This window comes from Rhinatrema bivittatum, chromosome 5 (genome assembly GCF_901001135.1).
Source record: "Rhinatrema bivittatum chromosome 5, aRhiBiv1.1, whole genome shotgun sequence".
Classification (NCBI taxonomy): domain Eukaryota; kingdom Metazoa; phylum Chordata; class Amphibia; order Gymnophiona; family Rhinatrematidae; genus Rhinatrema; species Rhinatrema bivittatum.
Window position 1 is genome coordinate 99,721,447 of NC_042619.1, and position 27,359 is coordinate 99,748,805.

Here is a 27,359-nt window from a genome sequence, read left to right on the forward strand (position 1 = left end):
GCTGCTTATTTCTCTGCTGTTCACCGTCTCACAATCTTTCTCCTTTACATATCATCTAACCAGTCCACAATACAAACATGTAATACCTGAACTCCCATCAAAATAAACCACCTAATTCATTCCCTTACGTCTAAAAGTTAGCAGCTAGTGAGATATAATCAAAACTAAGAACTAACGTACTTAACACATATTGCCGCAGAAAGGTCATGCATATTAGTGCCGTCCGTTTATTTCTGACCTGTGTTTAATTTAAAATAAATCATATCTTCACACAATTTTAATGCAACCTACTTATATCTTTTCTCTCCTTTTACCCAAAACAGTCTAAATTTCTCAGCATACAGCCTTCTGCATCTGCATAGATCTTTTCCCTCTTTAACATTACGTCATCTCTCATCCCTAATATTCACTTTCCCCATACTTTCAACACAAATTTCTGTTTTCACATTAAACAGATCAATTCATTAGTCCCTCTTCTATCACCTGTGCACTCTGTCCTATAACATACTTAAACCTCAAACCTTTCAGCAGAACTATAAAATCCATTTTAAAAGTGACTCATTCCCAGGTGTTTTTTTTTTTTTTCCTTTCTTCTCAACCACATTCCTAAGGGGGGGGGTTCACCTCCTTTCCCGCCAAACAACTGTTACCCTCAATGCATAGGTTTGTTAAGTGATAAAACCCTTAAACAAATCATTTCATTAAAATAAAGTTGCTCTCTTGTAGTATATCTATAGATTGTTTTCCTTTCTATCTCTCTGCCTATACCCCTGACCAAAGAACAAAACCATACATCCCTCTCCAATGATAAATCAAATCTAATTATGAATGGCTTTAAATAAACACAAGTTCATGTTTTCGTCTTTACCAAATGAAATGAAACACAATGCACAATAAACTCTCGGTAATCACACAATTCTAAAAACTTAGATGCAAATATGAGCATCTCTGCATTAATGGTAGGAAATAAAACCAAAAACTAAAAAGCTTACTGGGCTGGTTATTCTTTTTCTACGTTTACAGTGCACATAAGAGTCCTTGTGGCCAGCCATGGCTACATCAGTCAGCCCTGTACCTTGAGGGGGAGGGGGGAGAAGCAAAACACCAAAAAACTGAAAAAACTTCATTTCTCTGGTTAATGATACCCTAACAGCAATCACGCATTAACTCCAAAGCAAACTTAAATATGAACTGATAACAATAAATCTCATAGACTAAAATAAACTGGAGGCATTTATGTACCTCTGATCACAGACAGCTGTAAACTATAATATCCAGCCATGCAGTTTCTAGTTTTAAAAGCACCGCATTTGTTTTTGTTTAACAACTAAACTTTGGTAAAAATCCACTAAACGAAAAACACCTTATCATACTAATTGTAAAACTTTCAACTTACCAATTGTATCTTATTCCCTCTTTCTCCTTCTGAATCTACACACTTACAACAGCCGCTCCCCCGATGTAAAGTAAAAGTGAAAGTAAAACTGCTTGAGCGCAAGCCATGCGGTCTAAGAACAAAAGACCCCAGACTGACTAGTGCTGGCTACCCCTCTGTTTTTCAACTGTTCAATCTGAAAATACCAGAACTTAAGTTAGATTTTAATCAAATCATCAACTCATGTCCTGTCTCCCTAACATATATTAAAGAACAATTTGCAAAAAGTATTCTAAACCTGATATAACACACAAGCTATATACACTGTACAACAAATAAAATAAAAACATTGCTACTTACAGATTTTTCCTTTTTTTTTTTTTTTTTTCTTGTTACATACTCACAGATCCAACTTCATTCCACATCTGCTCTGAACTCATAATTCTCCGGGATAAGCCTCCAGTGTACCTGGGTAACTCAATCTTTGAACGGCAAGCCAATTTTTACCCTTCAAGAACCTAGTATTACCTTCGTCCGCCAAAAGCAATACTACAGCTTATTAATAATTAATAATTAATAATAACAACAGTTATTAGAGTCCCATCTGGGGTGCCAAAATGTCTAATTTTGGGACTCATAGCTTAGGGCACAAGAACACTGCAATTCAGCAAGAGGTTTTAAAATTTAGTTTATTTTGGCTTTTTTCAAAAGACATGCAAAGACAAGTGTTCTTGTGAGATGCAATCTGCCCTCTATCTGTAATAAGTAGCATCTCAATGAATTTCTGCCCTGCTCTGACTTATATAATTAAAATCCAACATTCTCGAAGCTTCCAGAAAAGTGTAACCGCCCACAAACACATGATACTGTTTGTCATGACATTCTATCCTGTATAGGAAATGCTTGTGAGGACCTCCCTCAACTAAGAATTCTTCTAACCCTGTTCCTCCTCCCAATGTAAACAAGTTCCTGTATCATACTGGCTTTGATGCAAGTATTCTCTTCTTGTCTTCTGTTGTTCTTCTTTGTTTATTGTAAACACCTCCCAGTCTGGGTCTTGAATAGAGCTTGGCACCAGGATTCATTCAAAGTGGTTTCAGGTCATTGAAACCAATATCTGCAAGATAAAGGCTTGCATCCTGTTTTCCTGCAGAACGAGTATCCCTGCATTGTGAAGTAAATGTGGCCATTAAAATAGGCCTCTCTCCTTTTGTTGCCAGCAAATCTGTCTCAGAGATTCTCTGCAAGTCATTGATGCCTTCCTGGCCTGTAATTATAAGCTTTGCAGGATTTACCAGTTTCCCAACTCTTCTGCATCCTTTGAATCTGTGATAGTCAGAAAGTATCTCAAAGTTCATTCACCTCTGACAGGCTAGTACAGCAGAGGAGTCTGGGTATTCTTGGTTATCTTACTCAGACATATTCTTCAGCCTTTCCTCATAGGGGAGCTGTTCCATCCCCTTTATCATTTTGGTTGCCCTTCTCTGTACCTTCTCCATCGCAACTATATCTTTTTTGAGATGCGGCGACCAGAATTGTACACAGTATTCAAGGTGCGGTCTCACCATGGAGCGATACAGAGGCATTATGACATTTTCCGTTCTATTAACTATTCCCTTCCTAATAATTCCTAACATTCTATTTGCTTTTTTGACTGCTGCAGCACACTGAGCCGACAATTTTAAAGTATTATCCACTATGATGCCTAGATCTTTTTCCTGGGTGGTAGCTCCTAATATGGAACCTAACATTGTGTAACTACAGCAAGGGTTATTTTTCCCTATATACAACACCTTGCACTTGTCCACATTAAATTTCATCTGTCATTTGGATGCCCAATCTTCCAGTCTTGCAAGGTCCTCCTGTAATGTATCACAGTCTGCTTGTGATTTAACTACTCTGAATAATTTTGTATCATCCGTAAATTTGATAAACTCACTCGTCCTATTCCTTTCCAGATCATTTATATATATATATTGAAAAGCACTGGTCCAAGTACAGATCCCTGAGGCACTCCACTGTTTACCCTTTTCCACTGAGAAAATTAACCGTTTAATCCTAGTCTCTGTTTCCTGTCTTTTAACCAGTTTGTAATCCACGAAAGGACTTTGCCTCCTATCCCATGACTTTTTAGTTTTCGTAGAAGCCTCTCATGAGGGACTTTGTCAAACGCCTTCTGAAAATCCAAATACACTACATCTACCGGTTCACCTTTATCCACATGTTTATTAACCCCTTCAAAAAAATGAAGCAGATTTGTTAGGCAAGACTTCCCTTGGGTAAAGCCATGTTGACTGTGTCCCATTAAATCATGTCTTTCTATATGCTTTACGATTTTGATCTTGAAAATAGTTTCCACTATTTTTCCCGGCACTGAAGTCAGGCTCACTGCTCTATAGTTACCCGGATCGCCCCTGGAGCCTTTTTTAAATATTGGGGTTACATTGGCCACCCTCCAGTCTTCAGGTACAATGGATGAACAAAGTGGTTTCAGTACTTTTCCTCAGTAGTTTCAGTGGGAACTCCTCTGTAGAGATAGAATCAGTAAGGTCCGAGGAGTAGCTTCTCCTATATGGACACAAGGCTCATATACAGAGTAAGGGAGTGCCACTGTGAGTATGCTGTAGCTCATAATAGGGCTTCAGATTTTAGGTTTTAACCGATAAACCCCCAATAAACACCCCTGATGCAAAAAAAAAAGAATTAGGTATTTATTAGATAAACAGCAGAAAAACACTAGTTCACTTAGTACTCTCTTACCCTTCTTTTATCTACCCCCGCTTTGTTTCTGTGCCTTTTCCATGCTAATGACTCCTCAGCTGCACAAATGTAGGTATTTGATTCGACCAGAAAAGGTATCTGACAATAGTATAGTTGAAAATACGGATAAAGACTGATGTTTGGTACCCCTAAAGAACCCCTAAATATCAGGAAAATAAGCACCTAAATTTACAGTTTAGAAAAGCTAAAATCGGGAGCCCTGCTTATAATTGTGCACTTACAGAGAGAGAGGGCCCAGGGTCACCTGGTACAGTGATGCCATTTCGGAAGAGAGATGCTGAGTGGATAGCAGAGGACTCATGAACAGCAGCAGGGGGAGGGGGAGGGGAGGGAGGATGGGTGGTGAGGGGAAGGGAGGCAGGAGACGCTCATGAGCAACTGTGTGATTTGCAAGGGAAACACAAAGAGTTTACTTTCCATTGGGCACAGAAATGTCTAGTTTTCAGTGGCTGTTTCTGTATTTTTCAGTGCCTTTTTAAAACATCTTGTGTAGTGTAGATTTATTTTTCATTACCATGATCTAAAAAAACAATAACTCTGCATTCTCTGGAAAGCCACATATTGCTTTAAGAGCTCCATTCCTTATATCTTTGTATTGTACAGCACTCATGTTCCCTGAGGAAGCTGAATACCAATGAAATAATCATAGCCTGCTTGGGCAGAGGTTCTAGCACTCTGTATATCTGCTGCTTCTATCTCGTCTATCGATTTCTGAAAGGGTTATTTTTCAAGCTATTCCAATTTATATACCAGACAAACAGATGAAGAATCTTTGTAGCATAAGAATAAAAGGGTGATGAAGGAAGAAAAATGTTGTGCAAAATTTGTGAAATTGCATTATTTTTCCAACTGTACTTATAAGCAAATAAATCTGGTAGAAAAATAGCAAGTATAATTTTGCTATGGAAAGTTTTGAAAAAAAAAAACAAACCCCCAAAACTAGTTTAGTTTTTTTTTTTTTATGCAAAATTGGGCTCACAAAGCAAACTTCACATGTAGGCTTGCTACGCACTAATAATTAATGAACTGCTTTGCATAATTTTGTATCACAGCAAATCTATTAATTAGAATAAAATTTTGCACACATAAACTTAAGTGCAAAATGTTATTTTTTGCAATGGAGAAATAGTTTGCAAATACAATTTGCTAAAATGTCAAATAATGCTCACTGTTTGCTATTTTTGCATGCAAAGCAACATTTACAATTTTTTTTCAACTGTTAATATGTCTGCCTCTAAATTTGAAAAGATTATGGTGTGACTCAAAGAAGGGGTAAAAAAAACACAAATTTGTGGGGAAGCAAAATAATTCCTGCTGCTTGGCTCTTAATGGATCACCTAAGGGCACTGTGTGAGACCAGGAGACTGGAGAGAACATGGTTACAGATGAGAGATGATTAGTGTATAGCTTAGGATTTAGACTGTAGAATGAGAGAGGAATAGGTGAATCTGACTATATCATGAAGGGAAAACAAACAACAAGATTCATCAAGGGTGTAGATATGGGGACTGGAGGAGAAGTAGAAGTCAATATTTTTCCAAGGCTTGAGGCTAGGTTGATTGCTGGGGAAGTAGCAGTGCTGTGTATTGTGACGGAGAAGAGTGAAATTATTTATGAATAAGGTAAATTCATTGACGGCCTGATTTAAAAAAGCAGTTACATATGTAAAACTGGATTTTACTCAAGTAAATGCACTTTACCCATGTACGTGAGCTTTTGAAAATTGCTACAATATATGCTAGGGATGTGAATCGGGCTTCGGACGATTGAAAATATCGGACGATATTTTCAAAATCTTCAGAAATCGGGGGCTCCCCAAAACGATAGGAAAACCCCACGATATTGATCATGGGGGTTCTCTTATCGTTTTGGGTGAGGGCGGGAAAAACGGCACACAAAAATAACCCCTAAACCCACCCGACCCTTTAAAACTAATCCCTTAGCTTCCCCTACCCTCCCGACCCCCGCTGCACTTTTGGCAAGTCTTGTGGGGGTCAGGAGGGTCCCCCAAGACTTGCCAAAAGCCCCTGGTGGTCCAGCGGGGGTCCGGGAGCGATCTCCTGCACTTGGGCCATCGGCTGCCAGTAATCAAAATGGCGCCGATAGCCTTTGCCCTTACTATGTCACAGGGGCTACCGGTGCCATTGGTCAGCCCCTGTCACATGGTAGGAGCACAAGATGGCGCCGGCCATCCAGTGCTCCTACCATGTGACAGGGTCCGGCCAATGGCACGGATACCCTGTCACATGGTAAGGGCAAAGGGATTAGTTTTAAAGGGTCGGGGTGGGTTTTTGTTTATCGGCTTGGGCGCAGCCGATAAACAAAACCGCGATCGGGCCCAATGAAAAAAAACCCACAAGTGAATTGGAACCGGAATCCGAACCGATTCCGGTTCCGATTCACATCTCTAATATATGCCATTGAATTGCCCCTAGGATTTGCTTGTGTAAGTGCACTTTACACGTGTAAATGGTTTTTGAAAATTGCTACGATAGTAGTTACATTTACACATATAAATCCTTTTGAAAATTCACCTGTAAGAAAGGGCTTGTTTTAAAATGAAATTTTTACTTTTGTCTTCCCTCCTTCTCAATTGGCAAAGAAAAAAAAAGTTCATTTCTGGCTCTGTTCCATGCAGCTAAAGATATTCACAGGCACTCATGGAAATAGATGAGAGGTAGTGATCAGAGTAACTTAGTAAATGAATGCAAATAAAGACCAAAATGACCAATCCAGTCTACCTAGTTGAGATTCATTCACTTTGGGTGGATACGTATATAAATTTATTTATTTATTTATTTTTAGTTTTTATATACCGATCTTCTTGCATTAGATACAAATCAAACCGGTTTACAATGAACAAAAACTTGCCTGAAGGCGATACATGGAACCATGAACGTCTAAGAAAACTTGGATAACATATTCAGAAAGTTAACTAACCAGTTAAACAATTTGAATTACATAGTAATAAAGGTAACAATAAGCGATCCAATTAATTGTGTTTGGATCCATTAGGGTGGAGGAATTAAGATGATGTGCAGAGGGCTGGGAATAGAGGAAAGACAAGGAGAATAAGACCAAAGGGTATCTGTGGGCCTCTTCAAGGGAACATGAGTTAGAGAAAATAAAAGCAAAATTTGAGAGAGAACTTATAACAAACCATACTTGTGAAGAGAAATGAGCAGAGATGTGTTGCGAAAATGGAGAGAGTGCGTTAGCTAAAATGCGGGTTCGGGAAATGCAATGTTGAATAAGCATGTTTTTAGTTTTTTCTTGAAGGAGATTGGGCAGGGGTCCTGTCGGAGGTCTGGTGGGAGAGTGTTCCATTGAGTGGGACCTGCGGTAGAAAAGGCCCTATTCCTTAGAGACGTTTTAGCTTGAGGGACGAAGAGAGTGCCTTGGTATGCTCTTTTAATCGGTCTAGTGGAGTTATTGGGGCGAACCTGGAAGGTGAGATCGATTGGGGCAAGGTTGTGTAGGGTTTTGTGCATGATGGTCAGCACTTTGTAGAGAATTCTATATTTGATAGGGAGACAGTGGAGGTTGTAAAGGATGGGTGTGATGTGATCCCTCTTTTTTGAATTCGTTAAAATCCTGGCGGCTGAGTTCTGTAACATCTGTAGTGGCTTAATGGTAACAGCCGGGAGCCCAAGCAACAGCAGCTACAGTAATCAACTTTGGTGAGTATGATTGATTGTAGAACTAAGTGGAAATCATAGGAGTGCAGGAGGGGTTTGAGCTTTTTAAGAACTTGTAATTTGAAAAAGTACTCTTTCGTCGTATTGTTGACAAACCTTTTGAGGTTCAGCTGGTTGTCCAGGAGCGTGCCTAGATCTCTTACGTAAGAGGTGTTTTTGATGTTGTCAGGCATTGTTGAAGGGAAGTTAGGTAGAGAGTGGCTATCGACCTGTGGCTGATCATCTGGGTGATAGGCTGTCTCCCTAGTAAAGAGGTTTTCATCTTGGGAGATGATTAGGAATTCGGTCTTGTCTTTGTTGATGACTAGGTTAAGCTTAGTGAGGAGTGAGCTGATTTCCTGGAAGCAACTGTCCCAAAAAATAAGGGATTTTTGTAAAGATTCCTTGATAGGGATGAGAATTTGGATATCATCCGCGTATATGTAATGCTTGATTTTCAGCTTGGTGAGGAGGAGGCAGAGAGGAAGCAGATATATGTTGAAGAGGGTTGGTGAAAGGGCCGAACCTTGAGGGACACCCAAGTTGGATCTAATTGGGTGTGATTGTTCATTCAAGGTAAAAATCAATAATAATCTATTGCTGAGGAATGAACGGAACCAGTCCAGGGCAGAACCCGAGATGCCAATATCCACGAGCCGGTCTAGCAGAATTGAATGGTTGACCGAAAAGGCAACCAAAAGATCAAGTAGAATCAGTAGGTGCGATTGTTTTTTGTCCATGTTCACGATGATGGAGTTGGTGAGCGAGATCAGAAGTGATTCGGTGTTTAGAGATTTACGAAAACCATATTGTGAGGGTACCAGGATCTTGTGTTCCTCCAGGAATTCTGTGAGTTGTTTATTAACTATTTTCTCCATGATCTTGGCGATGAAGGGAAGGTTGGCAATGGGGCGGAAATTAGCTGGGTCTGAAGTGGACAAGTTGGGTTTTTTTAGGAGAGGTTTCAAGATGGCCTGTTTAGAGAATCGGACACTAGTCCTTGGGTTAACGAGCAATTGATGATTTTTGCGATAGGCTTAGCAATAGTGTTTGGAATTGAGATGAGGAGGTTGGATGGGATGGAGTCTAGAGGATGGGATGAGGGTTTGAGTTTTTTCAGGATATTTTCCACTTCGAGAGAAGAGGTGGTCTCAAAGGAGTCTAACCTTGCGGTCTGCTGATGTGATGGTGTCATCAAATGGGGGATGGGGGTGTTGGGTGTAGTAAACTGTTTGGTAAGATTGATAATTTTGTTTTCGAAGAAGTTGGCCAATTCTGTGGCTTTGATGAGAGCATGGTCATCTGGAATGGATGGTGGCAGGGGTTTGGTGAGGGCAGAGATGTAGGAGAAAAGAGCTTTGGAATCGAAGATGAAGTGGTGAATTTTTTTCGCGAAGAATTCTTTCTTTGTTTTGAAGATGGTGTTCCTGTAGATATTGAGGATGGATTTGTAGCTTGCTAGAGTCATGGGAGAAGGATTTCTACGCCAAATATGTTCTTTATTTCTGAGGTGTAGTTTGATCGCCTTCAGTTGAGGAGTGAACCAAGGTTTTCTGTTGTCTTGGGCTTTGTGAATCACCTTAGTAGTTAGGGGGCAGGTTTGGTCTGCGACTTGGTTGATGATAGAATGCCAAGAGTTGATGGCAGAGTTCGCATCTGAGAGGTCTAGCTGTGGCAGTCCTTGGCAAGGTGATTAGTTAGGACTTATGAAGAGCATGGTTTCCTGAAGAGAACCGTGGTTTTAGGGAAGGAAGGGGGAAGGGTGTCTGCTGTCTTGAGGGCTGTGGTGATAATTTGGTGGTCCGACCAGGATACTGGTGTACATGTCGGAGAGGATGAGAGAGAGATACCTTCGTTAATGAATATCAGGTCCAGAGTGTGGCCTGCTTTGTGAGTTGGGTTGTTAATGATCTGTTTGAAGCCCATGTGCTGAAGCAATGATAAGAGAGTTTCACAGTTGGAGGAGCGTATGGCCGAGTCTACGTGAAGGTTGAAGTCTCCCATTATTAATGCGGGTGATGTGTTTGGCAATGTATTCAATGAGGGGAGATGGGTCGGTTTCAAGAATTCTGGGCGGAGCGTAGATCAGGCATATTTGGAGCTGTTTGGATTTGAAATACGCACATTCTAGATTAGAAATTAGGCTTGATTGTTGCAGGGTTATCTTTAGGCCTTTCTTAGCTGCAAGTAGAAGTCTGCCTCCTCTTTTTTTAGGTCTGGGAATCGAGAATATGTCATATGTTTGTGTGGGCAGTTGATTAATAATTACTGAGTCCTTGGATTTTAACTAAGTCTCTGTGATGGCACAGATGTCAGGATTGGCCTCTGAGAGATAATCATTAAGTATGTGAGATTTTTTAGAGAGTGATTGGGCATTAAAAAGGGTCAGGGTGAAGAGGGAGAGACCAAGGAGTTGTGTGAAAGGAGAAATAATGATAGGGATTAGACTCTTCTGCTGGAAGGTGTGAAACGGAGGTGGTTTCTCTTTATTTCTGAGGTGATTGTTGATAATGGGGATGTTGAAGGAGTGCATTTTAAGAATGGGGAAGAAGCTTAGTGGTAAGAAAGCCAGGGAGCAGATTCCTGGAGAAGTCTGAAGCAGAGGGAGAGCAAGAAAGGCAGAGATAGCTAGAATAATGTCTGCCCTACGGGGCTGCACGAAGGAGCGCGACAAAGGGGCGCTCCTTCGGCGCGCGACGCCGGAGATGGAGGAATTAAAAAACCCCTCTGTGCTGTAGCTGATTGGTTGGAGGAGGCGCAACAGCGATTGGCTGGAGCCCGGAGGCCGGCTCAAGGGCCTGCAAAGCATCTTTTAGATGAGCGGGCTTCTCGGCGCTGCGGTCTCGTGGTCGGCTGCGGACCTGCCGTGGGAAGGCGTGTAGGAAAAAATGGCCTTACCCCGGCGGGCCTGAGGCGCCGACTGCGCAGGCCAATCCAGCCACGATCGTCGAAGAAGAAGGAGAATGGCGCCGGAGAGGGAGGAATTTAAAACCCCCTCTGTGCTGTAGCTGATTGGTTGGAGGAGGTGCTACAGCGATTGGCTGGAGCCCGGAGGCCGGCTCAAGGGCCTGCAAAGCGTCTTTTAGGTGAGCGGGCATCTCGGCGCTGCGGTCTCGTGGTCGGTTGTGGACCTGCCGTGTGGAAGGCGTGTAGGAAAAAATGGCCTTACCCCGGCGGGTCTGTACATATATATGTACCCACCCCTATATTTCGGCATGGTCCTCCTGTATCAACACAGTACTATTTGCCAAAACTCAAAGAATAACAACCACACCTATGAAAAAGAACACCACAAATATTACACCAGAATCTAAAATATCAAAACACCTCCTATCAGGAAAACAGAACAGGCCAAGCTACTATAGATCCCTACAGAGAAAGCACATGCTAAAAGAATACTTCATCTCAGTCTTTGCATGCAGAACACAAACTCTCACCAAATATAGAATAAAGCCACATAAAGTATAAATAGAAATGTGCAGACAAAAACTAAACTGTAAAACGTATCACGCCAGACTCTATACAGTGCAACAATGGAAAAACAAAAATGTCACCATTCCTCATGAAACAATCAATAAAATCAAGATATATAAATCATGAATCACAATTATAAAATCATACTAAAAAAAGAATTTCAGAACAGCTGATGAATAGAATATCCAGTAATTAAAGACTCAAGCAAATTTTGAAACTTTTACCAAACACCAATAAAATATTTCAAACAGCAGACACATCACATACTACCCAATAATTAAAATGGTAGTCAATCAAGAAAAATGAACTTAAAAGCCACCTTTACTTACCCTCTCCAGTTCTCCTACTCCTTTCCCTTGCAGGCCACACCAGAAGCAGCAGTAGCTGCTGAAGCTGTCCTCACAGTCCTCTTCCTTAGGGACCACAACCAGTTTTTTCTCTCTCTCTCTCACACACACCAGATATACCCTCAAGATCAGTTTCTGTCTCTCATACACCAATCATCTCCCCAACCAGTCTCTCTCTCTCTCTCTCTCTCTCACACACACACACACACACCAGTCATCTCCCTGATCAGTCTCACACATACACAGGTCACCTCTCTCGCTAGTCTCTCTCAATCACACAATGCTCTCGCTCTCTCTTAACACACAGGATTTCAATCACACACTTGCTCTCTCTATTTCACTTACACACAAGCTCTCAATCACACACATGTTCTATCTCACAAACAGGCTCAATCACACACATGCCCTCTCTCACAGCCACAAGCCAGCCAAAAACATGCTCCATCTCTCTTGCACACATACATTGACACACACAAGCACCCTCTCTGACTCACATATACACCACACACATACAGAAGCACCTTCCCTGTCTCACATTCACATTACACTCTCACAGAAGCACCTTGCTTTCAGACTTGCAGCATTTTTCACTTTTACTAAAAGTGAAAGTGATGATCCCAACCATTAAATAAGAAAACCACATTCCTATCAGAAGGCGAAATGACACCCTTCCTTCAGGTTCTGTCCACCCAAGGGACAGCCACCCACACTGTACAGCTTCTCTTGTTTTATGCTTTCAGTCAATAAAGCAAGTGTCTTTCTTCAAACTATCAGTCATATGATTATTCATGTGGGAGATATGGAACCGAAAGACATCCTTAGTCAACTTCCCTTTTAAATGGGAAGATTCCAGTCTTAATCATTTAAAAATATACATTTTCTAAAGGCTTAAAAAAAAAATAGCAAAACCATTTCAGATTGGAACTATTCTAGTCTTCATGCTTAAATTATGCTTCAAAAAAAATCAAACCCCACCTGGCATCAATATCTTAAATTTGTGATTTTGCTGAGATGAACATTTTAAATATTTTAATTTTTTTTTTTTGCTTTAGTATTTGTTTCTACCCACTTTGCTAAATTTTATTTTCCAGAAGAGGGATACTTAAAATTGAGTAATTTCATCTTTCATCCAACTTTTCAAAAGTTGCGCTACCAGCACAAAAGTTGAGGTATATCTATTATCACATTTCATTTTTTTTTAAACTGGCAGATTCCAATCCTTTCTCACATACATAACACACACACACAGAAGCACCATTCCATTCCTTTCTCACACACATACACACAAGCACTGTTCCTTTCTCACATACACACAGAAGCACCCTTCCGATCTAAGGTCCCCAGCTGAACAGCTGGTCTCCAGCGGCGGTTAGCAGCACTGCACCGGTGTTCACTTCTTCGGCCCCCGCCGGCCTCAATTTTAATTTCTTCGGCCCCCCTGGCTTGGTCTCCGGTGGGGCCCGAAGAAATTAAAATCGAGGCCGGCGGGGGCCGAAGAAGTGAACACCGGTGCTGCTAACCACCGTCGGAGACCAGCTGTTCAGCGGGGGCCTCGATTTTAATTTCTTCGGCCTCCGCCGGCCTCTATTTTAATTTCTTCGGCCCCCGCCGGAGACCAAGCCGGGGGGGCCGAAGAAATTAAAATCGAGGCTGGCGGGGGCCGAAGAAAAGAAGATGGGCGCTGCCCAGCCAGCCCCCGCTTGAGGCTGGCTGGGAGGTGCCCATCTTATAACTTATGAGGAGAGATTGAAGAATCTAAATATGTAAACCCTGGAGGAAAGGAGGAGCAGAGGTGATTTGATACAGACTTTCAGATACTTGAAAGGTTTTAATGATCCAAAGACAACAACAAACCTTTTCAGTCGGAAAAAAATCAACAGAACCAGAGGTCATGATTTGAAGCTCCAGGGAGGAAGACTCAGAACCAATGTCAGGAAGTATTTCTTCACGGAGAGGGTGGTGGATGCCTGGAATGCCCTTCCGGAGGAAGTGGTGAAGACCAGAACTGTGAAGGACTTCAAAGGGGCGTGGGATAAACACTGTGGATCCATAAAGTCAAGAGGACGTCAATGAAGAGTGGGTGGCTCGCCAGAATGATGGCTACTGCCTGGAGATAATACCCTTATTCAATAAACATTCACACGGTTACTGCGACTCCAACATCGCTCTAAGCTTCAACGGCAAGAGGAAATGTGGGGAAAAAAAGGATTTGCACTCACAAAGCGGGGAGTAGCTGGCTTGTTACGGCAGTTACTACCCCAAACCAAATAAGCGTGATACTTCACTTTCAATGTATATCCAGCATAGCTCTCTGCTTCAACGGCAGGGGAGAAGTAAAACTGATACTTCACGCATATCCAGCATAGCTCTCTGCTTCAACGGCAGGGGAGAAGAAAAACTAATTCTTCACGCATATCCAGCATAGCTCTCTGCTTCAACAGCAGGGGAGAAGAAAAACAACCAATAAGGGCTGAATAACATAGTCTGGGTAAAACAAATAAGCATGGGTGTAGCTTGCTTATTGTGGCGGTTACTACCCCTAACTAATCAAGCTTGATATTTCACTTGGATGCAGCTCCATCACTGTTCTCTACATTAATGGTGGGGGTGGAAGGGAAATAGAACCAAAGGTTACTAAGAGCTAAGAGAAACAGATAAGTATGAGAAAAAAGAAGTGTGAAGCTTGCTGGGCAGACTGGATGGGCCGTTTGGTCTTCTTCTGCCGTCATTTCTATGTTTCTATGTTTCTATCTTTTCTTCGGCCTCCGCCGGCCTCGATTTTAATTTATTCGGTCCCTGGTGGGGGCTGGCTGGGAGACACCCATCTTCATTTCTTCGGCCCCCGCCGGCCTCGATTTTTATTTCTCTGGCGGGGGCTGGCTGGGAAGCGCTGAGGCTGGGCTGAGGAAGAGCCATGCGGTCGAGACCACGTGACCAGCTAGACCGGCCCACCGGGGAAAGCCCGATCCCCCGATAGGCCAATCCGCTCCTGGTCACATAGAGACTGTGGAGCACTGACCCACTCTGTGAAGCCCCTGGAAAACAAGTCCCAGATGCATGCTGTAGGGAGCAAGATTACCTGCAGTGCTTAAGAGATCATGAGAAAAAATACAGTCCACACAAAAATTGGTGTTCCAAACAAGAAAAAGAATTTATTAAAGGATCCAATTTTAAAGTTCATCAGAAGGACAGGAAAAATCAGCAGAGACTACAAATCTACAAATGAAATATCAGCTTCTTAGATAGTTCACAGGAGTTTCAAGAGTGGTTACTTAATTCTTATGTTGCTTAAGATCTTTCACATTAGGAATCTTCCTCTCAATTTCCATTAGAGCCTGTGTTTTAGTTCTAGCCTCAGTGGAAACAGGAAAATACCTTTCACCTTCACATACAACTCTGGCTGCAGGTTTCCCCTTTTGGATAAGGGGGTTCTCATCTTTCCAGCTGGCTCTTAGTCTCAGTGGAGCAAGAATCCAGTGCTCCCTCCAGCGCAACACATGCACTATTACACAAACTAGCTATGAACTCCTCTGTAGAAATCCTTCCAACCCACTCCAAAAAACATCTTCCTACCACTCAGCGCAAATACTGGAAGCAGCCAGAAGCAGGTAAGACTGTACCTTTCTCCCAGCTGGGGTTTGGAAGATCCAAGAGGATGAGGAGGGTGCAATTAAGGTTGCGGATTGGTGGTGAGAGTGGGGGAAGCAAACAGGGGTTCAGCGACTTTACTTAAAATATTGTGGAGGATGAATTGGCCTTGGGTTTAGGGAGGAGACATTGAGTGCAACCCACAAGAGTGAAGTATTTTGGGGGGATAGGGAACTAGATCAGTTGCCTGGCTATATTTAGAATATAGCTGAGTAGGATTAAACTTATCCAGGTATCACTATTGGAAGCATTGCTTCTAGATTTAATTTAAAAAAAGCATCAATTTGGCAGATATTAAAAAACTAGGCTAATGACCCCCAATGCTTTATCTAGTTATCAGCCGATATCCTCCCTATCATTCCCGTCAAAGCTCATCTTCAACAGACTTTAGTGTTTTGGGGAATTGATTTCTACAACTATCTGATGCTTGGGCTTCCAAACAGCACCCTCAGATCACTATGATTACTGCAAAATTCTGCTGCTCGACTGTTAACAGGGCATAGAGCGTATGATCGTATTACACTTGTAATGTCATCCCTTCACTGACTTCCAATACAGTCAAGAATTATGTATAAAGTATTAATATTGATTCAGAAACTAATTAATAATTCAGATGTACCATAGCTGGGACTGAAATACGTTTTTACCGTATACCCTTCACGTACTCTGAGCTCGGTAAATAAGAGACTTCCTTAAATTAGAGAGTGTGGTTTTTCAGTAGCTGGGTCGCTCATCTGGAACTCAATGCTGGAGCACTTAAGAGTAATGTCGGATACTAAAACCTTTTTTTTAAAGCCTTAAAAACATGATTCTTCCAGCATGCTTATGGAACAATTAATCAATAAGTTATTAAAGTGAGCCTATCTATGTTTTATGTTTATGTATGTTTTAATATTGTAAGTCACTATGATCATTGGAGTGTGCAGTTGATAAATCACAGTAAATAAATAAAATAAACACCCAGATGCTGATAAACTTACCCGACTATATTCAGAATATATCCGATTATATTTAAAGTTATCCATCTAAAGTAAGCCAGATAATGTTAGGCAAATGTTTTCAGTGGGAGACTTGTCCCATTGGATATATGTAACAAGTTATCTAGCCAATTTTAGCCAAATAACTTGTCTGCTCTCCACTTTTCTGATTATTGATCTGAGAACATAAGAAGTTGCCCAGCTTCCTATGTCCAACAGTAGCCAATCAAGGTTACAAGTATCTAGCAAGTACCCAAACATTAAATAGATCACTCATGTTTCTAATGCCAGTAACAGCAGTGGGTATTCTCATAGGGGTACTGGATGGCCCGCGCCATTTTTAAAGATGGTGCTGGCCGTCCATTACTCCTACCATGTGACAGGGGCCGGCCAATGGCACAGATACCCTGTCACATGGTAAGGGTAAAAGGCCATCAGCGCCATTTTTATTAGTGGCAGCCGATGGCCCGAGAGTGGGCGATTGCTCCCAGGACCACCACTGGACCACCAGGTAATTTAAAATGTTTTGGGGGGGAGGGGTCGGGAGGGTAGGGGAAGCTAAGGGAGATGTTTTAAAGGGTCGGGGTGGGTTTAGGGATTATTTTTGTGTGCCGTTTTTCCCCCCTCCCCCAAAACGATAAGAGAACCCCCATGAACAATTTCATGGGGTTTTCCTATCAGTTTCGGTGAGCCCCTGATTTCTGACGACTTTGAAAATAATCATACAATATTTTCAATCGTCAGAAATACGATTCACATCCCTACTATTTGCTAGAGATGTGAATCGTGTCCTCGATCGTCTTAACGATCGATTTCGGCTGGGAGGGGGAGGGAATCGTATTGTTGCCGTTTGGGTGTGTAAAGTATCGTGAAAATCGTTAAAATCGTGAGCCGGCACACTAAAACCCCCTAAAACCCACCCCCGACCCTTTAAATTAAATCCCCCACCCTCCCGAACCCCCCCCCCCCAAATGCCTTAAATTACCTGGGGGTCCAAAACGATTCACATCCCTACTATTTGCTAGTCCACCTATAACTGAACTCTGGACTTTGTCAGTCAATGGAAACTATTAAATATACTGGGTCAAGGATTACAAAATGTTATCCTAATGATAACGTAACTCTGTATACTTTGGGAGGATAATCTTTAAAGGTATTTCCATAGCTAAAATTGTGCTTTTCCTGCAGAAATGATCAATTATAATATTGCCCACAAATATGCAGGTAAACGTGCATGTGTGTGGGCTATATGTGCATGAGTTTACCTGCAGTGAGCAGAAGGCATTTCTGGGGGTGGAGATGGGGATAGATTTATACTTACCTTCATAGTTTTGCATTTTTAAAAGTATACAGGAAAAAGTTTGGTGCATTGCCTGTTAAGTGACATTTACCATGCACTTAACATTTTTACTAAAATGAGTTAATTTATGTATGTGAGTATTTGATTTAAAATGTATGCAAGCTGTTACAAAATTACTCCCAAATGTATATACCACAGGGGATAAAATAAACACTAGTAGCATATGCACTAAAACTCATTTTAGTAAAAATGTTAAGTGCATGGTAAATGTCACTTAACAGGCAATGCACCAAACTTTTTCCTGTATGCATTTAAAAACCTCCACAATAATGCCTGCAAATTTTTAATATGCACAATAAGTAACAAAATGTTCCTATGTGCACATCAGAAATTCTCCACACTAACTATCCCAAAGTTAAAGGGCTGGTTAGCACAGGGGATTTCATCCTCCCCTCCCCCAGCACAAAGATGAACAGGCCCCTGAAGCGTGATATCTCTCCCCCTCCTACCCCAGCACAAAGACAAAGGGACCTCCAAGCTCTGTCCCCACTACACACACAACTCTCCCTGGCATAAAAATGAAGAGGCCTCCAATCTCTGATCCTCCCCACCCCTCCATACACCACAGTAAGGAGTTGAAATGCCCTGATCCTGTCCCTCACCACTCTCTCCTGGATTTAGGATCAAAGGGCAAAATAGCATAAAAGCATCTATCTGGTGCCATTTTAAAACAGGGGGACAGGATAAGTTCCTGGAGGAGAAGTCCCTAAACTGGTGTTAATCAATAGGGAATAGCCACTGCTTGTTGCCGGCATTAGTAGCATGGGATCTATTTAATGTTTGGGTACTTGCCAGGGTCCTTGTGGCCTGGATTGGCCACTGTTGGAAACAGGATGCTGGGCTTGATGGACTCTTGGTCTGACCCAGTATGGCCTGTTCTTATGTTCTTATGTTCGAGTGAGCCCTGCCCTTTCCTGTCCAGATCTTTCCGTGGTCAACATTGGAAGGGGTAGGATGTGAGAGGGACCTTCCGGGTGGAGGGAAGCAACATGTGGTTATTCTTGGAGCACAAAGGCCCCTTGATGCTGTGTCTGAAGAGGGTGGGGAGGGATTGGGGCATTCTGGCCTCTTACTTTGGTGTCAGGAGGCGAAGGGGGAGAATGGAGATCAAAAGTCTCTTCATCTTTGCTCCAGAGGAGTGGGGTGGAGGGACATATTAGGCCTGAGAGGACCTTTCATCTTTGTGCTGGTGGTGGGAGAAAATGGGACTCAAAGGCCTCCAGTATTAAATTTTAGTGTGCCGGCTCTGTGGACACACCAACATCTGATCTGAGGCAAGTTTTAGGCTGTTGCGGGTGCATGGTAAATAGTGGGTGAAGGAAAGCATATCACACTATTTCCATGTACTTGCTACACTAATGAGCATATGGCATTCCTTAATTAAAATAAGTAAATGCTAAGTATAGCATTTAACCACTAACCACTTTGGGATCCCATTAAACGTGTATGCTAGGGTCTGGGTGGGCAGTTCTGAACCTCCCCAAGAGCATGCTGTCCTGTGGGTATTTAGACTCATTTTCAGGGAAACTATGGTATTTCATTTTGAAAATCCCACCAACATGCATTAAAGCACTGCAAAGTACGCACTAGACATTATACATGAAGATCTGATTATTTATTTATTTATTTTGTTTGCTTTTTATATACCGACATTCAACAAATGTCATCACATCGGTTTACATATAACAAATTGAAGAAGAAAAAGGTTACATTGTAATAAGTAGTGATGTATCGCCACAGTTACTCACATATTCTTATTTACTCACTATGCTACTCTATTATATTAATAGGCCAAAATGTAAATATTGCTCTGTACAATCTCTCCCCTTTTCCAGTTCCAAGTTGATTTCCCTGATTTATTGTAACTTTCTCACATCCTTTATCTGATACACTGTATTTAAAGTTCAAGGTTCTTATTGAGAACATTGTTTTACTTTATGTTATGCTTTACACACTCTGTTAATTGTAAACCGGGTTGATGTGATGCCTGTCATGAAACTCGGTATAACAAAAACAATAAATAAAATAATAAAATAAATAAGTAGTGGAAGAGGAGATAGTAAAACAAGGGAGGGATAATTAATTAATAAGAAAGGGAAACAAAGAAAATATAAGGAGCAAATAAGTTAAATAGAGCGGTGATTCATCTTATTATGTTATAAATGCTTTTTTAAAGAGCCATGTTTTTAGATTTTTTTTTTTATGTTTGTGATGATGGCTCAAGTCTTAGATCAGTGGGGAATGTATTCCATAAAAGTGGGCCGGCTATTGCGTTCTCTTGTTGAGTTGGGGCGGGATAATTTTGGGGAGAGAGTAGCAAGGAGACCAGTGTTAGTGGAGCACAGATTTCTCTTTGGGACTTGGAAATGAAATATTATATCCATTCATATCGTCTTGTGTTATATAGAGCTTTATGGATAAGAGATAAAGTTTTATACTGAATTCTGTAAGAGATTGGCAACCAATGAAGATCTTTGAGAACTGGAGTAATGTGATCTGATCTTCTGCTGTTGCTGAATGATCTTGCTGCAGCATTTTGTAGAAGTTGAAGAGGTTTAATAGTGGAAGCAGGTAAGCCAAGGAGTATTGCGTTACAATAATCTAATTTGGAAAACAAGAGGAATTGTAAAGCTATACGATAATCTTGATGGTGAAGAAGAGGTTTGATCCTCTTTAGTACTTGAAGCTTGTAGAATCCTTCTTTTATTAAGTTGTTGACGTATTTCTTAAAACAAAGTTCGGAGTCTAAATTGATTCCTAGTATAATTTTTTGATAGTTATGTAATTATTGAGATGGAGGTCAAATTCAGGTGAGGATTTGTTGCCTATATAGAGAAATTCTGTTTTACTATGGTTGAGAGTGAGGGCCATTTCCATCCCCTAACCTGTCCCTACCCCTTTTATAGGGTAGTAAAAGTAAGCGAGGCATGAACATGTATGTAATTATACCCACATAGATGGGACGATGGAGCAATAATGAGATTGCGTCATTACCATTAAAATCTGGGTAAACCCTTACTTTAGTTAGAGCAGTATAGATTAGTGAATGGGGGTGGTTACCTTTCAAATGTATCCCCTCCCTTTAAGGGTGCTGGAATGGCCGTCCCCATAGAAAGGTTTCTTAAGCAGCTCTCTCCAGAGAGACTGTGAGTAGTCCCTTATGGTTTGCTTGAAGTTACGAGGTAGTTAGGAACTTTTTTCTGAGTTGGTTTTTCAAGCCCAGTCAGAGGAGTCAGGCAAACCCTGCCTGAGGATACTGCTCAGGGCCAGGAGGGTATTCCTTCCAGGACACTCCCTGGCTTGTTGAGATTTCCCGTCTAGGGTGATTTGTTTTGGGTTGTGACACTTTTTCATGGTAGGAGCCTTGTGAGACCCTGAGTACCACCTGGATTCAGGGCACGGAGAACCCTATGTAGGTGGCTGTCCAGGTTAGGGAAGTCCTGCCCCTCCATACCCTCAGCAAGGAAGGAGGTATGGTGGCAACCTGCTGCAGGGAGGAACTCCAGTATTAGTATTATTAAATTCTGTTGAAGGGGAAAGGACTTCAGTTTTGAGATCGAGGAGGAAGATTTTTGGCTGCTTCTTCCTTCCTGCATTGGAGCAGGGCAAGCTGCCTGTTTCCAGGGGATCCCTCCCATCTGGGATCCAGAGCAAAACAGAGAGAAACAAGAGAATAAACGAAGATTGCCTAACTGTGAGTAAGAGCAAAATTGAAGCTGTTGAGGAAACCCATCAGGAGTCTTCACTCCCTGGGGAGAGAGAGAAAAATTGGACTTTCTCTGCAGCGACTACTTTACCAGTTTACCAGTTGGAAGGGGTTGTTCCTGCCCAATCAAAGGACCCCCTGCCCATCTAGGAACTCCACTTAGCCAAGCCCTGGAGGGTGGATGTTTCCCTTGCCATGATAAGGAAAGTCATGCACCGATCGAGGGGAGAAAGAGAAAAGACATTTGGGGTGCTGAGGATTTTGTTATGACTGCCATTTTTTAACCTGCTTGCCCATCAGTAAGGAACTTTATTTTGGACACTAACCCAGTGACTCCTGCATGGTTTTTGGGGACAAATGGCTGACAAGGTGTTAACACATACCCCCTTCCCAGGGATGAGGGTATACAAGAGAGGCACCCTTAGCACTCCGGGTCTTGAAAGAGCTTCCTTGTCCCCATTAAAAAGGATCCACCCCTGGGGATGAAATGGGGTATTCAAGCTAGCCCAAGGTCCCGACCCCGAAGAGACATAAAATCTTTTATGGCCCCACTGGAGTGCAGTCTGCCTCCCAGGATGGGATTACACATACGTAAAAAACAGTTTACCCACATAAAACCTTAAGATTATTGCTCCTCTTAGTACATAATATGCTATGTTTTTGCATGCTAAATGGCCTTAGTGTGCATACTGAGCTTTAGTGCATTAGCCTTAGATTGCAAAAGTTCTTATTGTCATTTTTTTTTCTTTTCCAGGCACAGTTACCTCATGGATAGTTATATTTATTTTGCCAATTAACAGTGCTTTAAACCCAATCCTCTACACACTGACCACCAGATTTTTTAAGGAGAAGTTGAGGCAGGTATTGAACAGGCATCAAAGGAAGTATGTTTTAAAATATGAAAGGAAAAGCTTAACTACATCAGTTGCATGGACAGATGACCCCCTTTCGCTGAAGCCTGGATGTCTTAATAAAATAACTCTTGAAGATGATACAATAACAACAACATGAGTGACTTTTTTGAGAGACTAAGGACACATCCATACATATTGTACTTGTCTACATTTCTTTGTGAAGTGACCACATCAAAATATTTGTTGACATTTGTGCTGCTATCTACGTATCTCCTCGGGAGATGAACATACAGTTCTTGCTGTAACCATTTCAACAGCATGTTATGTTTTAAAGTATACTGTATATGATTTGTATGAGAATACCAAAATGCAGTTTTTCAGTTATGCCTTGCAAATGACTGGCTGGCAAAGAACTAATGGAAGATTACATATCGTCTCTTTTACAGTTCAAACATCAAGACTAGTTGTTCATCTGAAAGTATCGCGTGTCGATGCATAACAGTCCTGTGACACACAGTTAACACATCATGAGGTGCTAGGCAGAAAACAAAGGCATCTTTAATACTGTATGATTTATTTATTTAGAACTTTTATATACCGACATGCAAATGAATATCACATCGGTTTACATACAACTAGGGTACAAAAAACTTAACAGATAGGATGGAAGGATAAAGTTACATCTAACAGGGAATTCGTAAGGAACGGGGCAAGAAGAAAGAACGGTCAGGGAGACCTAGTGAGGAAGATGACAGATCCTTGTAACAACTTTGTTAAGAGTGCATTATATAACAAACTATATATATGACAGAATTTATATTATAAGCTGTATAACAGTTATGTGGCAATAGTTATTGCATTATATTACATAGGGATGTGAATCGTGTCCTCGATCGTCTTAACGATCGATTTCGGCTGGGAGGGGGAGGGAATCGTATTGTTGCCGTTTGGGGGGGTAAAATATCGTGAAAAATCGTGAAAATCGTTAAAAAATCGAAAAATCGAAAAATCGAAAAACCGGCACATTAAAACCCCCTAAAACCCACCCCCGACCCTTTAAATTAAATCCCCCACCCCCAAATAACTTAAATAACCTGCGGGTCCAGCGGCGGTCCGGAACGGCAGCGGTCCGGAACGGGCTCCTGCTCCTGCATCTTGTCGTCTTCGGCCGGCGCCATTTTCCAAAATGGCGCCGAAAAATGGCGGCGGCCATAGACGAAAAAGATTGGACGGCAGGAGGTCCTTCCGGACCCCCGCTGGACTTTTGGCAAGTCTCGTGGGGGTCAGGAGGCCCCCCACAAGCTGGCCAAAAGTTCCTGGAGGTCCAGCGGGGGTCAGGGAGCGATTTCCCGCCGCGAATCGTTTTCGTACGGAAAATGGCGCCGGCAGGAGATCGACTGCAGGAGGTCGTTCAGCGAGGGTTCCGGCGAGGGTTCCGGCGCCTCGCTGAACGACCTCCTGCAGTCGATCTCCTGCCGGCGCCATTTTCCGTACGAAAACAATTCGCGGCGGGAAATCGCTCCCTGACCCCCGCTGGACCTCCAGGAACTTTTGGCCAGCTTGTGGGGGGCCTCCTGACCCCCACGAGACTTGCCAAAAGTCCAGCGGGGGTCCGGAAGGACCTCCTGCCGTCCAATCTTTTTCGTCTATGGCCGCCGCCATTTTTCGGCGCCATTTTGGAAAATGGCGCCGGCCGAAGACGACAAGATGCAGGAGCAGGAGCCCGTTCCGGACCGCTGCCGTTCCGGACCGCCGCTGGACCCGCAGGTTATTTAAGTTATTTGGGGGGGGTTCGGGAGGGTGGGGGATTTAATTTAAAGGGTCGGGGGTGGGTTTTAGGGGGTTTTAGTGTGCCGGCTCACGATTCTAACGATTTATAACGATAAATCGTTAGAATCTGTATTGTATTGTGTTCCATAACGGTTTAAGACGATATTAAAATTATCGGACGATAATTTTAATCGTCCTAAAACGATTCACATCCCTAATATTACATGTGTTCTGGTTGAATAGAATTTCATCTTATGATCATTTATAGTAACATAGTAGTTGACAGCAGATAAGGAGCAATTCACTCACCCAGATTGCCTGGTTGTTCCTATCCATACTGCACCAGATAAGGATTTATCTCATCTGTCAGTTGCTCACGTTTTACTGCCTGCTGAATATTGCTTCTTAGCCAGATTAGTTTTATTATCTTCTCTCTTTGGTCCTCTATCATACTGGGTAGATGAGCACCCGAGTTTCCATATTTAAACCAACCCCACACCCTTCTCCCTCCCCCATCTCTCTCACCTTCCCCCAAAGAGATCTTTTATCTAAACTCTCATCTCCGTTCTTTTTACTGAGCTTTATATCTGTTCAATACTGAGGGCTCAATTCATTCCGTTTGAGTCTTAGAAAAATGTCCAATACATCAGTATTTGTTGTTATAATAAAAATACTCAAATCCTATATGACTCTCTCCACACACACACTCACACACACACACACAGAGTTAGATAAAACCAAGTAAACCCCTTTTACTCATCTATCAACTTGTGAATTACATTATCAGCTTCATTACAATCTGCATTACCCCAAGAAAAAGAATCCAGAGGTAGGGAAAGATTAGAATTTGACTAGGATACCACAATCATCTCTTGGCACATATTTCAATGAAGCAATGACCTATCTCAGAGAGGCATATAGCGCCTGTTTTCTGTTATGTATAGTACAGCTATATTAGATGTATTGAGGGAATATAGTCAACCTTGGTATCCAGAAAGTAGCAGATATAGCTGCATACAGAAGAATGTCTAATGATACGTGTGTCTCATCTTAGCCTCTGTTAAGAGCCACTAAGAAGACATCTTTTCATACTCAACTCTTCCAAATGTTGTATAGCTCTTCTTCTGCTATTGAGTACATTTCAACATAAATGATCATTAAATAGGAGGGCCACTCACTTAGCCAAACACATACACATCACATGCACATCCATCATTCACTTCTCAAGTGAGTTAGACGTCAGTTCACACATCAAGGTTATTTTATTTTGACAGCACTTAACCAAAATCCTTTAGCCCATCTGGCACAACTCTGTCAAAAAAACACAAGATCCCTTTACATTCTTCTGCAGTGCTGTCCTGGCTCCCTAAATATGATTTTCTTCATAACCTGGCTGAGCATGGAAATGGCAGTGACTGGGCTAGCATGACTAGCTGATCTCCATCATCCTGTTGGAATGCTACTGTCAAGATCCTGAGGAGGTACTCTGAAGACTCCTCATGCCCACCTTCATAATTACCTGTATTTGCAGTATTATCTTTGATCGTATTGTGAAGTAAATGCAAAAGGAGGATAGGAGAAATTACCTATGGTTGATATATCTCTCTATGCATTCTTATACCGACTGTCTATGAACAGAGGTGTGTTTGATATCCTGAATAGTTAATTAACACACACTGGTTTTATTATTCCTTGATTGAAATATATTTCCTGGCGTTAGTTTTTTTCTACAAGCAACCAAGCGGAAGCCAGCATTCAGCAAAATGTAAAATCCACGACAAATGCTGGATTAAAGTGATACAGTCCAAATCTTAATGTAGTTTGTAAATCAATAAATTTCTTGGTAGAAAAATCATGCCGATGTTATACAGTGGAGTTGCCGCTTACAAATAAAGAAATTTATTGATTTACAAACTACATTAAGATTTGGACTGTATCACTTTAATCCAGCATTTGTCGTTAGTTTTTTTCTAGCCATTGTGGGACAAGCCAGAATTATGTTGCTGGTGTAGGGGAGCAGCCAGGGTATCCAAATCCCCAGGATTTTGACTTAAACTTCAACTGGACAACAAAATGCCCAAATTGCAGTGGGAGGTTAGTTGTAACTAGGGAGTTAGTTGTGAAAGGAAATGTATATGACAATGAGAGCAGTTTGGGCTGCATTTCCAATTCATTGCATGGCTATTAACTCTTATTGCTACAGAAGAAAAAGTATCCTCAGCAAGAACAGAAAAAGATTACCCTCTGTCCTCCCAGCAGCAGCAGCAGCAGAGAAAGCAGAGAAAGCAGAAAGGAACCCAGTCACCTTCCCCTTAGCCCTCAAACAAGAAGCTTAGCATATTTTTAACTTTTTCATTTCTGTGTTGTGCAATAAAATGAATATTTGTACTGTGTGATCTTAGCTATTATCAGATCTTTTTTGGGGGGATGCTGCATATGACAAACAGGTACAAATTGCATTATTTGTGGTAGTGTACAAGATTGGTGGGAGTGAAATATGTGTTCAGTAGTCTATGTGATAAAGAAATGAATGTATGTAGTAGTACTAGCTAATGCTGTGGAAATTCAGTATAAATGAATCATGCTTGTACATAAGAATTGACATACTGGGTCAGGCCAAGGGTCCATCAAGTCCAGTATCCTGTCTCCAACAGTGGCCAATCCAGGTCACAAGGACATAGTAAGACCTCAAACAGTAAATAGATCCCATTTTGCTAACTCTCGGCAATTTAGCTTTCTCCAAATTCACCTGGTCAATAAAGTTAGTATACTTCTCAGAAACTTGTCCAAACCTTTTTAAAATCTAGTTACACTAACTGCCTTAATCACATCCTCCAGCAATTAATTCTAGAGCTTAATGGTGCATTGGGTGAAAAATAATTTTCTCCTATTTGTTTTAAATGTACAACTGGCTAACTTCATGGAGAGTGCCCTAGTCTTTGAATGTTTTGGAAGAGTAAATAATTGATCATATTTACTCATTCTAATCCAATCATGATTTATAGACCTCTGTCATTTCCTTCCTTAGCCATCCCTTCTCCAAGCTAAACAGCCCTAATCTCTTTAGCATTTACGCATATGGGAGTTTTCCATCCCCTTTATCATTTTGGTCGCCCTTCTCTCTACCTTTTCCAGTTCAACTCTATCTTTTTTTTAGATGTGGCAATCAGAATTGCACATAATATTCTAGGTGCGGTCTCATCATGGAGCGATACAGAGGTATGATGACATTATTTTTAATTCTTTTCCTAATAGTAATCCCTAACATTATTTGTTTTTAACCACCTCTGTACATTGAGCCAAGGATTTCAAAGTATTGTCCACGATGACGCCCAGATCCTTTTACTTGGTGAAAACTCCTAATGTGGAACCTAACATCATGTAACTACA

General features: G+C 41.7%; 1 protein-coding gene across 1 annotated transcript in view; it reads left to right on the top strand.

Annotated features, from left to right (window-relative positions):
- RXFP2 (relaxin family peptide receptor 2) overlaps nucleotides 1–22,356 on the top strand; it is a 213,145-nt gene extending 190,789 nt beyond the window's left edge. The window contains exon 17 of the mRNA XM_029603167.1: nucleotides 22,100–22,356. Coding sequence (XP_029459027.1) covers nucleotides 22,100–22,356 — 257 coding nt within the window. The remainder of the gene's footprint in view (nucleotides 1–22,099) is intronic.
- The last annotated feature ends 5,003 nt before the right edge of the window (nucleotides 22,357–27,359 follow it).